General features: G+C 39.8%; 1 protein-coding gene across 1 annotated transcript in view; it reads right to left on the bottom strand.

The window, feature by feature from the left end:
• LOC144030642 (neuroligin-4, X-linked-like) overlaps positions 1-8680 on the bottom strand; it is a 36198-nt gene extending 27518 nt beyond the window's left edge. Inside the window, exons 1-3 of the mRNA XM_077537094.1 lie at positions 8377-8680; positions 4356-4496; positions 980-1804 (exon numbers count right to left, since the gene is read on the bottom strand). Coding sequence (XP_077393220.1) covers positions 980-1535 — 556 coding nt within the window. The 5' untranslated portion in view covers positions 1536-1804; positions 4356-4496; positions 8377-8680. The remainder of the gene's footprint in view (positions 1-979; positions 1805-4355; positions 4497-8376) is intronic.
• Positions 8681-14784: the final 6104 nt, after the last annotated feature.

Genomic DNA, 14784 nt, shown 5'->3' with positions numbered 1-14784 from the left:
TAGGCTCCAGCACCCCCCCAAGCGACCCTTGTGAGGAGTAAGCGGTTCAGAAAATGGATGGATGGACTTTGCAGAGCCAAATTCAAATAGAATGCTAATTGTACGCCTTTGGCGTATCATCTCAGAGCAAAATTCCTTGCTCAAGTTAGTTCCACAGGGCCTCGCAAACCAATGCGACCGTATTATGGTGCTCGTGAGCAGAACTATAAACCTGTGACAAGTTCTGCGAATTGTTTCTAAAAGAAGAAAAGATGGCCTGTAAAGCTGAGTCCATTTTGATCGTTTTGTTTAATAGTTGTATTTTACAGGAGAAGTATCCAGTTTTGTGATTCTAAATATACTTTCTATTTGATGGTTTAATTCCAAGATTTTATTCAAGTAAATAGAAATAAAAATAGAAACGTAGAAAAATATGATTAACTCATTAGCTCCAAAAAACGTATAAATATGTTCTATTTTAAATGTTTTAAGTGTCCCAAAGACGTATTTATACTTTTTTTTTATGCCAGACTTTGATTCAGCCTCTATACTGCAGATAACGGTTGACGCAATTGTATTAATTATAAAAACGGCCAGCAGATGGCAGCAGAGTATAAGAGATCAACCAGGGCCATGTTAAAATGAGCTGATTTTCCCACAGTTCTAAGCAGATTTGTGAATAATGATGGAACTTAAAGTTATTCTAATGCTAATTGCTGCACAGCGGAAACAGATAGGAATATATATTTTCTTCTGGATAAAAGAAGAGACTCTAATCTTTCTTTTGGTAGGTCCCATGTTTTTATAGCAATATAACACAATATTCTGTGGGCTTTGCAAAATCGGTCAAAATCCAGAAAACACCAGTGAAAATGGCTGGGAGCGAATGAGTTAATCGCGATTAATCGCGATTAATCGTGATGAATTATGGAAAAATGGTGTGATTAATTAGTTAAAAAATTTTAATGGTTTGACAGCAGTAGTTTACATGCATCCTCACCTTCCTCGGTGGGCACGTAGATGTTGAGGTAGAGACAATCCTCACTCTGGTGGGTCAGATAAGTGGCGGCTATGTCCAGGTTGGCCGTGAGCCACGAGGGCATCATATCTCCCAGCATGCTCCTCTCGTCCAGCGACTGCGGGCAAACGGGCGCAAACTGGGTCACGTTACGGATTCCGGGCCAGGGTAAGGGCGGCTCGGGCGCTTGGAAACGCCGGTCCCCGGTCGGGGGCCTGGCGTAAGGCACCCCGAGATACTGGATGACGGGGCCCAGGAGGTCCGAAGGCAGCGGCGTGAGGACGCCGCGGATGCGCCCTTGCGCCGTGGACACGACGGGCACCGTCTGCTGGGCCGCGCACAGGCCCAGGTGGAGGAGGCAGACGGCGGGCAGCGACGAGACGAGCCCGAGGAGAGAGGAGACTTGCCGGGGAGATCGTCTTCTCCTCTTCGGCTCGGGCATGGCGACGGGTAAGATCGGGCGGTATGCGTCTTCGGCGGGTTTACGAGCCTTCAGTGGGATCCGGCGCTCTCGTCCCAGCTCGGCCCATAAACGCATCGCACACACACACCCTGACCCTTGCGAATAACTTTTCCCTCTTATGTGTGTGTCATTCAGTGCCTCTGAGTGCGTGGTGAGTCACTTGGCGTCATTCCCTTTGCGTCTGTGTGTGTGTTTAAGTGATTGTGTGTCCCGTACTGGCGATTCGAGTGCGTGTTCGTGTGTGTGTGTGTGTGTGTGAATGTCTTGTTATGTAAACAGTAGCATCACTGTTCCTCTGTCACTCTCTCCTTCCGCTCAGCCTCATGACAAGCCCAAACTGCCTCCTGGAAGAGAAGAGGAGGAGGAGGAGGAGGAAGCGGCGACGGGGAAAGGAAAGGACAGAATGACATCATTAGTCTTCGTCAATGGAATCGAGGTGTAAATCAAGGCAAAATGTCACACACGCACACACGCCACTCTGGAAAAAATGAAGAGGCCACTGCCAAATGATCAGTTTCTCTATTAAGAGCTATGTGTTCGAGTAAAACCAGCATTTTGTTTTTATTCTTATTCAATCAATCAATCAAGCTTTATTTATATAGCGCCTTTCATATATTCAAAATGCAACTCGAAGTGCTGAACATCCATAATACAATAAAAAGTAAAAATAAATAAATAAATAAATAAATTAAAAAAGCCCCCCACCCTTCCCCCACATCACCATGATCGTACCCACAGACACACCCAAAATACAACAGACACACGAAAAACACAACATGGCGGGACACAGAAGTACCCTGTAAGGAAAGGCACCCGGGAGGAGTTCGTCCACAGTGAGAGGTTCCCCCATGAGGAAACACTGGAGCTAAAAAATGTAATAACTACCAAATAAAAACATTTAAACACTAAAAGAAATACAGCTCCTTAAGATATAAATATAATTTGTTCCTTGACTAGGCTTGTAACTCAAAACACATATATAAACCCATAAATAATCTGATACAGCTTTCCCTGAACAACAAAATAATTTAGACTCCATATTATAGTTTAAAAACATGAATTAATGACATAATTAAACAGAAAGTTAAAAAAAAAAATCAATAGTTTTTGTCAGACAACTTAAAACTAGTTATCCAATTTATGGTGGAGTAATTTATTGTGTACTGCACAAGTAATATTATAAGGTTCTTGTGATGAAACATTTATGTGGTTTCATAGTCATAACAGTTCCCCGAAGGTAATTAACTACAATGTGGCCCGCGACGACAATTAATTTGACACCCCTGGCTTAAGGGTAACAACAACAACGCCACCATGGAGAGACGCTAACTGTCAGGAAGCAGTTTTTCATTGTATGCTAGCATTGCGCTAGCGCAGGCTATGTGGTTGTTTTAAACGCATAAAGAGTGTGAAAATATTTTAAAGTGTTTAAAATGACAAAAAAAAAATGACCCCAGTAATTTGACATGAACAAATAGCCTGAATGTCACGCGCAAACATTTATTAAATATTTTACTTTAATGCATGTAGTTGTGGTTATTGCTCGAACACAACCTGTGCTACCTTGTTGCGTAACTATTCACTGTCAAGATAAAGAATAATCTGATGTCAAAATTGACCGCCAAAAACGTTTAATAACGATTTGTGAAATCAGGATGTATGCCGCCATAAACGTTATTTGATGTCAACTGGTCAGTGCTACCTGGTCACTGAGTTGTGGAATCAAAACCAGCCACTAACTATGGCCAGCAGGTGGCAGCATTGCATCTCTTTTAAATGGGCTGCCAGTGTATGAAATCTGAATGAAATAAACCATTTTCGATGGATGACGTTAATGATCAAAGCCTTTGTCACATTAAACCTAATTCACAGAGTGTCACTAAACAAAAAATATTAGTGTCAAAGTCCCTGTTGTGGAGAAAATTCAAAGTTTGTTTTGTCTTTATCTTCAATTTTCGCTCAATGTCACTCAAATTGCCTATTTTCAAATGGTGATTACTAAAGAACGAAATAAGCTAGAAACATACTTTTTTTTTTTTTCTAATGAAAGAATCTAATGCGATCTTTCATGTGGTAGCCACGTTGCATATGTCGTAAAAGAACATGATATTTTGTTTTAAAAATTAGTTAAAATGCTCGAAATCGTGTGGCAGTAAAAGAGTTAATGGTGGTCATTAATCTGCGTTAATACATGATTAATGGCAATATTTAAAAAAAAAAAAAAAAAAAAAAAAAGCAAACATCCATGGATCAGTTCTTTAAAAAACACCAGGCAAAAAAAAAAAAAAACACTTCTGAGCGAGAACATGAACCAAAGAGGGCAAAAAACGATGAGGGCAGCAGTTAAAAAGGCAAATCACCATCATTTTTATTCTTTACTCTATTCTTTGTTTTTTACATTATGCACAACTCTCATTTATTGTGCAATAATCTAATTGTAACATGTAATTGTTACATGTTTTGATGCATTTTTATGCTTTATAAAACATTTATGTCTGAATTTTGGGAGGCTTGGAACGGATTAGGGCATTTACATGGAAAACGCGTCTCTACTTACAAAATTTTCTACTTAACTCATTCACTGCCATTGTTTAAACATGGTAAAAATCAATGAAACAATTATAAATTGTTGATATAATGTACAGCAGGGGTTTCCAAACTTTTTCCTCTGAGGGCCACAAACAGAAAAATAGAAAGCTGCAAGGGCCAATTTGATTTTTTTTTTTTTAGTTATTTATTAACACATTCATTTGCCAAACCAGCAAAAAATGCATCATTTGACGTCTTTTTCCGTCAATGGCAGTGAATGAGTTAAGAACTTTCTTCCAGAACCAATTGATTTCGTAAGTAGAGGTACCACTGTAGTACACATACACACACACACAATAGACTTACATATGCACAAGTAAACGCCACCGTTCGTGGTGACTGCTCAGCTTGAACTGGTGTGTCAGCGCGTCAGGGCTGATGTGTTGCGAGTGCGAGCTGCAGACATATGTCAGTCCCCTGCTACGCCGCCGCACGCATCCCAAGACCCTGTGGAGGGGGAGGTGGGTGGGTTAGCGTTGAGAGGGCGGAGAGTCACGTCACACGCTTAATTAAACCATGAACACACATGAGCTTCCTGACCCCAGCGGTGTCAGGAAGCGCGCGCGCACGCACGCACGCTGCTCTCTATCGCTGTGCCACACATGCGCACGGTGTTTATATCCCCAGCGCAGTGCAGTTCTAATTACACATTCACTGACTTCATATTAATCATACACAGAACACACACGTATACAGTGGAAGGTCAAATAAAGGTTGGGATGTCCAAACATGTCCCCGTCGGAAACTGAATTACTCTCCAGCAGGGGTTGAGCTGGGCACAATGCAACTTGTATTTAACTGCACGGGCAATGTTTTAATTCATGGTGGCGCTGGAGGCGCAAGTAAAAAATATTTGATTGAAAATTGGAGTTTGATAATAAGGTGTGCATCTGCCTGTGCCTGTGTATTGTTATACTTTGAAATCCAGGTGCAAAATTCTTCTTTTCAAATAAGCCCACATGGTAGCAAAAAATAAGTAAAAAAAAAAAAAAAAATCCTTGGAGAGTTTCTTTAGAAAGTGGAAAAGGCCAAATGATGGTGACAAGCGCTTTCAACTTCCAAGAAAACGAAAGCTGCATTTAAAAGGCAGTATCAGCAGTCCTATTTAAAAAAAATAATAATAATAAAATAAAAATGATTTTATCACTGCAGGTGCCCACTCTGCATATACGAGTTTTGCAAACGAGGCGATGAAGCCTTTAAAAGTGCCACCAAACCAAACCTACCTTTGACTCAGTTCAAATAAAATAAAAAGAAAAATGTTTGGAGATGGTCAAAGTAAGACGGGAGGGTATCAAAAAACAGGTGCTATTAACGGTTATTTTAGTTCACTAAAACTAACGAAAAAACTTAAATTCAAAAAACAATTTTGTTAACAAAATAAAACAAAAACGAAGATGCTTTTTTTTTTAAAAAAGAAAACTACATTTTATTTTACAAAACTAACTAAAACTATAATTATAGCAAAAATGTCCTTCATTTTAGTCTTTGGGAATTAATTTAATGCATGAGCCTTTGGGGATGATTTAAAATGTGACTTTTAGTAGATTTATTTTTATATAAACTGGAATACAGACGTCGCGCCCATGGTGTTTTTTAAATGTTGGACGTTTATAATTATAATGCATCACTTTGATGCTTGCGCTGTCGCTTTTTTCCATACCCACAATGCATTGTGGTGTATATCAACCCGGTTGAGTGAGCATCAATGTTCACTATTTTTCAGAGTGCATTGTGGGTAATTTTGAGTGCCCTACATTTTTTTTCCCGTTCCCTGGACATTCGGACACCACTAGAAAATGACGTTGACCCCTCAGCAAGGCACTATTTAGGGAGTAGGGCGAACATTCGGACACAGCGCCTGTTCCTCTACATGTTTACTATACACTCACTCACCCACGTGGCTACCAACGATTAATCCTGGCTAAGTGTTGCATCATCTCCAGCAGATACAACACTGAAATACTACTAGTGCTGAAAAAAAAAAATAATAATATATATATATATATATATATATATATATATATATATATATATATATATATATATATATATATATATATATATATATATATATATATATATATATATATATATATATGCAATATTTGGACATGCTGGAATGAAGGCTAGAGTGTTGTTCTGGTTATAGATTTACTTTGTATTTATTTTAAATTGTTTTTAAAATGTAATTCATTTTCTACAAAGTTTGTCCTCATTCAAGTCAATTGACAATTCCGAAATGACATCACAAGTCAAAATGGCGATCTTATGCTGCATTTGAGGAGGGTTTGAAGTCGGATTTAACCCACTCCGATTGTCCCGTTCGGCCCTCAAAGCGTTTGAGGCAAAATGTAAACAAACAAAGATGGCCGATTCCGATCAATTGTTTGTTGTTCTGATGAACCGTTTCCAAATCACGTTGCGTCACGTGAACATGTCTTGTAATTTACATTTGCCTCGAACGCTTTGAGGTCAGAATCAATCTGATTTCCCACTTTCACCGAATGCAGCATGCCCTTAGATTTGCTCATATTGTATTATGAATGTGTTGCGCAAGGTTCTAGACGTGTGTGCATTTTATTCCGTGAAACCATGACTGTGGTTTTGACCCTCCGTGGCCACCACGTAGCTCCGCCCCTGCTTCACACAGAAAGGCAAGATTCGAACCACAAGCAGATATGTGAACCACTAAACCACCGTGTTGCTTCCTTTAAAGAAATATACCGTACATCATTTTCCCGGCGCTCCATCGAAAGCTACAAGCTGTTGTCCGTTTCTTCTCCAGTACAAGCGCACAATGTTTGAGTGCAGCTGGAAATATTTTGTCAGTTTTCTCCCACACATTTCATTATGTTCCAGCCTTATGCCTTAATGAGGTAAATTCATTGTCCCTTGCAGTGTTGAGGGGAAGAAAAAAAAAAAAAGAGAATTGAGATATTTGCTCATTTGTTACAAATAAAACACTGTGCATTCACAGTCAATACTTTGTTGAAGCCTTTTGGCACCAATTTGGTTCTTGACTGATGCTGCGGGCTATTTTTAGGAATGTTTTATTATGGATCCTTTTTTTTTTTTTTTTTTTTTTTTTTTCACAAATTTGCACAAAAATCCAAAATAATGTTTTGGTCTTGGCATAGTGTGGTGTTTAATGCAAAATTGTGCACAATAAGATTAATTTTCAGACATTTAACTCATTCACTCGCCGCCATTTTCACATTTCGCAATCTCGTTCGCTCCCGGCTGTTTTACTGGATTTTGACTGATTTTGCAAGGCCCACAGAATATTGTGTTCTATGGCTATAAAAGCATGGCACCTATCAAAAGAAAGATTAAAGTCTCTTCTTCCATCAGGGAAAAAAAGTAAGTTTCTATCCATTTCCGTTCTGCAGCGAGAGAGAGCAAAGTTTCATCAGTTTTCACAAATCTATTTCAAATTGTAAGTAATTGAGCTTTTTTTTTTCTACATGACCCTGGTTGATCTCCTTTGCTCTGCTGCCACCTGCTGGCCGTTTGTGTAATAACTACCATTTCTGCAACCGTTCTTTGCAGTTGAGAAGCTGCATCAAAGCCTTCTGTATGCTCTAGCATTAAAAACAAAAAACAAAAAAAAACATATAAATACGTCTTTGGGACACTTAAAACATAAAAAAAACGTATTTACACGTTATTGGGAGCAAATGAGTTAAATTGGAACATGTTGGGACTACTTTCCGGGTGCAATGCGCACACATTTCAAGCAATTAATGCAGACGTCGTCATTTCAATACACTCTCACTCACACGTACACTCTTTGGTCTGTTAATAAGCACAAGTGCAGGTTTTCTTCTCTTCCGATGGCAAAAACAAAACTCCTTCTCCATTTCATTCCACACACATATGCATGCATACAGCTGCTATCACTCCCCGCAGACCTTCGGGCAGAATTATAACACACGCAGACGCCCAGACAGCGCAACATCAATTCAGCCTAATCACACACACACACACGCACACACGATATAACACTAGTGTGGAGGTGATCGGCCAATCTCGCTCCTCCCACCCGCACACCACCACCACCACCACCACGGCGGAGGCGCGCGCGTGCGCGCGTGCGCGCGCGTGCGCTGTCCAAGGTGCTAGTTAACATTCCAGTGGTGATCATATACGCACGCACGCTGCTGAATAACGCTCCATTTATCAGGACAAAAACCCCTGCAGCCTGCCACCGTGCAACCACCCCCGCAACCACGCCGCATTCCCCTCATAAGAAAGACATTTAGAACGCATAGCTGGGACCGACATTGTTATTTCGACTCAATGAAAAACGAAAAGAAGCACAAACCTGCAGAGAGGTGGCAGAAATGTGCGCGCACGTCCGCGTTGGTGCACCGCGTGTCACCGTGGCCGGGGATGGGATATTTGGAGACTCCTGATGCTGATGCTGCCTGCTTGCTGGCTCGTCGTCTCCGATGAGTGCAAACCTGCCCCCCATCACACACACGCGCGCACAAAATAATGGGAAAAACAACCCAAAACACCGCAATCCTCGGCAACTGTAATCCAAAACGGAATAGCGGCTTGTTCGGAAAGGAATTGAAGTGGTTCTCCGATGGGATGTGAGAGGCCCAGGACGGACGATCAATCTCGCCCCCCTTCTCTCTCTCTCTCTCTCTCTCTTCTTGGCTGCCCCCCCCACTCCCCATCCATCCCTCTCGCTCTCTCTCTCTGGTGCTCCCCCCTAAATGCGATTGGACAGTGATGCAGCGTGCAGCCACAGATCCAATAATGCTTCACCTATGATAGAGACGTGCATGCCATTACATGCATATGCTGTCACGCACGCACACTTTTGGATGGCAAGTGCTAGGGGTGTTAAAAAAAAAAAATCGATTCGGCAATATATCGCGATACTACATCGCGCGATTCTCGAATCGATTCAATAGGCGGCTGAATCGATTTTTAAACTTCCATTTTTAATGTAAAAATATTCAACAAAAACGTCTTACTTCGGGTTAGGGTTCACACCTTAAGCATGGAAGAATGTTATATGAACGGAACATTAAGCCTTAATATTTTATTTTAATGCTGTTCAAACATGAAACAGATTACAACCTCTATAAGACTGAAATTTCAGATAAATAAATAATACATTTTCATACAAATCTTACACTCTACAAGCTTACTGATTAGTATTTTCTAGATTTGAATGAAAAAAAATCGCAACAATCGACTTGTAAATTTCGTATCGGGATTAATCGGTATCGAATAGGGATGTAACGATATCCAAACATCACGATACGATATCATCACGATATCAATGTCTCGATACGATAATTATCACGATATTGTGGGGGCTTTGGCGATATTTAAAAAAAGATCACAATATTGTAAAAAAAGAGCTCATACTAAAAAAAAAAGCACAATATTGTGATTTTGTACATAACAGCAATCCATGTAAACCACCTACAATTGCTAATAACAATATTGAGGCACTTAATTGGTAATGCAAGCACACATTGATCGCTTCACAAGCAAATTCGGTTCCGCTTCAGCTGACAATTAGCATAGATTTTAAACAGAGGGCCAAAACATCCCTAATGAAAATTAAATTGCACTAATAAACTAGCCACTAGAGGGTGCTAGAACTGCACAAATGGAAATCAACCTGACTTTTTTAACAGACGTGTTCCTTTTAAATATTGTGAACATGACGCCGACGATATTGTGGCAGTTTTAATATCACGATATCACGATATTGCCCTTATCGTGACATCCCTAGTATCGAATCGAATCGTGACCTGTGAATCGCGATACGAGTCGAATCGTCAGGTGCTCGGCAATTCACACCCCGAGCAAGTACAGTTTAAAAACAGAAAAACGTTGTTCCCGATCACTTTGGCTAACGATGCCAAGGTGCACAGTGACCCCTTCAGGAGCAGAATAGGAGAGTCTGTACTCTTTCTATTCAGCCCCTTTTTCTCCCTGAGGCGTGTGTCGATGTGTGTGTGTGTGTGTGTGTGCGTGGTGCGCAGTCGCTTCCAACCGTGTTTGGGAACACTCGTCACGTCAGCGCAGCCTGCCGCATGAGCAGCGTTCACGACTTCCATGCTCATTGTGTCCACAATCTGTCCATCTCCTTTTTGTTGTCCGGTAAAGTGTGTGTGTGTGTGAGGATGCCTCCCGGCTTCCGTATGCGCCCCCCCCACCCCCCCTTTTTTTTGTTGTTGTATCCTGCAGGTGTGTTAAGTTTACAAGGGCAGATTTTACGGAATGCTCCCCGCACGGCAGCAACAACAAAAGAAGATCCAAACAACAAAAATGGCTATGTGAGGTTCATATGAAAGTTTCTTGGGAAGTGAAAATTTGACACATACTGTCGGAATAATTGTAATGAATAAATTATCATATATTTGCTGCAATGAAGAACTGCTTCTGTTTGCAACGAAGAATGCTTTGCTCTGTTCCCACTCGCATTCACACACAGTCTTCCCTCGCTATAACGCTGTTCACTTTTCGCGGTCTCGCTGTATCGCGGATTTTTTTTAAGCGCAATTTTGCGTATTTTTTGCAGTAATATACCCATTTTATAAAATTTATGAAGTTTTGAACATGATCAATGTTTGAACAAGAGAGAAATGTGATAACACGTAAATGCCTCAATGAGAAAAGTATATAAATTGTGCGGTCGGGGATTTTAGAGCCTTAAAACATTTCGAAGAGTTGTAAAACATAAAGCGAACTACTTTGCGGATTTCATTTATTGCGGGTATTTTTTGGAACCGAACCCCAGCGGAAAACGAGGGAACACTGTAGACAGCTAGCTTGCGCGCTAACAGGCTTGCGTCTGCTGGTAACGACACCAAGTTAGCTTGCAATAGCAGAGGATAACCACTAATACGAATGAAGGCGCTCAAGATCTTCTATCGTGCTTTCATGCCTAAAGTCGAAATGCGTCACCGACGCGCCGGACCCCATTTTAGCTACGCTCATCAAAACGAACAGTTAATCGCTAACATTCGCATTCTATAAAGTTATCGTCAAACATCTTCTGGCAGTCTAATGATTATTTAGACAATTTCACAAATATCATGAGCCTAATTGGACTTTTCCGCGGTGCCATTATCTACACTGACTTGCTGGTTTACGTTGTTTATGTACTTCAAAATACCAACGTTTTACCAGAGCTCGTCTGCAAAGGGAAAACTTGTTTTAAACTACTTGTAGCTTGTTTTTAATCAAGCCCTTGCTTTAATTATAGTTGTTAAACAATCGTTACCATTGTGCTAACTAGATGAATGAAGTGCACCTTGATAAATCACGCGATGTTTACGTCGTTAACGTAGTGACGCATGTATCCCGTCAATATGTAAACAGTTGAGCAGAGATCCTAAGTCGGAATGAAGAATGGTAAACAAATGTTCATGTAAACTATATAAAAAAAAATAATAAAAACGAAGATGCTTTTTAAAAAAAAAGAAAACTAACTGAAAGTACATTTTATGTTTAGAAAACTAACTAAAATAAAACTATAATTACAGCAAACATGTCCTTCGTTTTAGTCTTTGGTCAGTAATTTAATGCATGAGCCTTTCGGGATGATTTTAATTGTGATTCTTAATAGATTTATTTTGATATAAACTGGAATAATGACATCGTGTTTTTTAAATATTGCGCACAAGTAATACACATTTTAAAAAAAAACTAAAACTAATACTGAAATTAACTAAACTAAAACTAAGCATTTATTAAAGAACTAAAACTAATGAAAAAAAACTAACAGAACCACCCTGAAAACGAATTAAAACTAACTAAATTGAAAAAAACAAAACTCAAAACGAAATAAAAACTAACCCTACTGTCATATTTCAAATAAATTGGTTTATATACTGTAGCATTTTTCTAACTAGGCTAAAGCACAAATAAATTATTTGCACAATTTTTAGGACTATACACAATTTCTCTTCATAACATTATGTGGCCCTTGCATCCTTCTGATTTTCTGTATGTGGCCCTCAAATGAAAAAGTTTGGACACGCCTGCTCTAAGGTTACATTGCTCTGCCCACAAATAACTTCCAGGATTATTTTGGCTCACGCGCTAGTTGAGTGAAAAAGTACTTGGAATAAAGCAATCAATATGTGATTGCAATGTTGACGTTCAGGTTTAAGAGGTTTCACCAAAATACGGGATTCGCCATTAAGAAATTATTGCCACTTTATATTTATAGAGAGCAAGTCCATTTTCCAGGGACCGAAATCATTTAGATCAAGCGAGCAGCCATCATTTTTTAATCCTTCGATGAAAGTCCGCAGCGCACCAGTAAAGAGCAGGACAGGATAAACACACAAAATACAAAAGCCACAAGACGCTGGTGCTGCTCAGTTGGGATCGCCTGCAGCTCACCCGCCAAACTAATGAGGACAAGCGCCATAGAAAATGGATGGACGGATATTATTCCAATTCAATTTCCAAATCATCTCAAATGATGAGAATAAGAAAGAAACGACTTTCTTTTCTTGTCCCCTTATACTCATTTGATGTACATATTGAAGGGCAGGAAAAAAAAAAAAAAAAAAAAAAAAAAAAAGTCTTCCCTCAGGGGTCTCTCAATTTCCTGCAAACTCTCCTGACATGAGATCTTATTTAAGTCATGAGCAGGCCAATTAAATTTCAGTCAACCAGCAACCGGGCTGTCTGGGAGCTTCTCCTCCTTTTTGCCCGTTCGCCTTCCCGCGCTTCACTGGCCCAGCGACGATTTTTAGAGTATTTACCTCCCTCTTATCGTATGACATGGCTGAGCGGTCGCATCCATTCACTTTTGTTTGCGAATCGCTTGTCACAAAGTGATTTGTCAACAGGGGGGGGGGGGGGGGGGACAGACAACACAACAGATGATGTTAACTCTTTGACCGTCAAAAACGTTTAGTGGCACGTACGTCTTTTGCAAAGATGACGAAATAACGTGCAGCACAATCGATCGTGTTTTGTAACAGATGGATTTTGCATTAATAGCAAGTGTTACCTCAACGATACAGAAACATTAAATCAGCTCTAATTGTTATCGAATGCTCTGTAATGAAAAGAAAACAAAGAGGACACAAATGCGCTGGCGGCTCGTGAGTTGTGGCTTCTTAAGCGTCCGGTTTAAGATTGGCCGGGAAGATTCTGCCGTATCAGCGCTAATGAGTCACTCACACTGCGGATATACTGACTGCTATCAGTAGGCCTAACGTCGAGTTTTCGGCTTTTTTTTTTTCTTTTTTTTTTGTCAACAGAGAATGGAAACTACAAAGTTTAACAGCATCCGCTGGGTGTAAGTGACTTCAGTGTTTTTCACCCCCCCCCCCCCCCCAAAAAAAATAGACAAAACAATCCCAAGCTCAAACTGTCCCAATCATAAAATAAAAGGATGATTAACTCATTCACTCGCCGCCATTTTCACATTTCGCAATCCCGTTGGCTCCCGGCTGTTTTACTGGATTTTGACTGATTTTGCAAGGCCCACAGAATATTGTATTCAATTGCTATAAAAACATGGAACCTATCAAAAGAAAAATTAAAGTCTCTTCTTTCATCAGGAAAAAAAAAAAAGTATGTTTCTATCTGTTTCCGTTTTGCAGCAATTAATATTAGAAGAGAGCTAAGTTTCATCAGTTTTCACAAATCTATTTCAAATTGTAAGTAATTGAGCTTTTTTTTTCTACATGGCCCTGGTTGATCTCCTTTGCTCTGCTGCCACCTGCTGGCCGTTTGTGTAATAACTACCATTACTGCAACCGTTCTTTGAAGATGAGAGGCTGCATCAAAGCCTTCTGTATGCTCTAGCATAAAAAAAACAAAAAAAAACAAAAAAAACGTATAAATACGTCTTTGGGACACTTAGAACATTAAAAAAAACGTTTTTACACGTTATTGGGAGCAAATGAGTTAACTGTACATCTTATGTTTCAACTAACACTAAATAAAATAGTAATTCTCCTATTTAACTATGATTGACTAAAGTCATATGATGAAGATTACATATATTTCTTGAGGGTTACATTTCAAACAGCTAACAACCAACACAGCTCATTTCCAAAACGCTATCAATCCATTTTTTATCATTCAGAGAGAGAAAAAAAAAAAAAAGACTAATGTATTCAACCAGACATGCAAATTTTACAAACATTAATTTTATGCTGTTAAAACCATTCATTGTCTCCATTGTGTCTCCATGTTTAACAAATGAATAGCTTGCAAAGAGATCATCTTCAAATCTCATTTAAAAAAAAAAAAAAAAAAAAAAAACAACCTCGTCGCATCTTTTGGAAAAGTGCAAGAAAACCCACACAAGCTTGGCCAGAACATGCAAAATGGACACAAAAAAACAACAACAAAACACACAAACCAGTGTTGCCCCGGTTCACGCCAATTAAGATGCCACAATTTGACTGGGCTGCAGCAAATAATTGAACAGTTTCTGGTTTTGTTTTCACGGAAAGAGACAACTGCCGGTGGGAACGTGTGGCTGCGGTCGAATAGCAGTTGAGAGGGAGGCAATTATTCTTTGCTGCCAGTGTCCTTAATAGCAGCGGGGCATCGCTTGCAAATGCGCCGGTCTGCTCCCAGATTGCTTTTTTTTTTGGTGAGAAATCCAAAATGTGGCCAAATGCTGCACTTTACTGCGGTACCTGTGAACATCTGATGGTGAACATGCAATCGCTCAAACAGTGGCGGAAAAAAGAAGTATAAATATACGCTATACTTTTAG

The sequence above is a fragment of the Festucalex cinctus genome, chromosome 11 (genome assembly GCF_051991245.1).
Source record: "Festucalex cinctus isolate MCC-2025b chromosome 11, RoL_Fcin_1.0, whole genome shotgun sequence".
NCBI lineage: Eukaryota > Metazoa > Chordata > Actinopteri > Syngnathiformes > Syngnathidae > Festucalex > Festucalex cinctus.
Note: the sequence above shows the minus strand (reverse complement) of the source record. Positions and strands in the feature narration are given on the sequence as shown.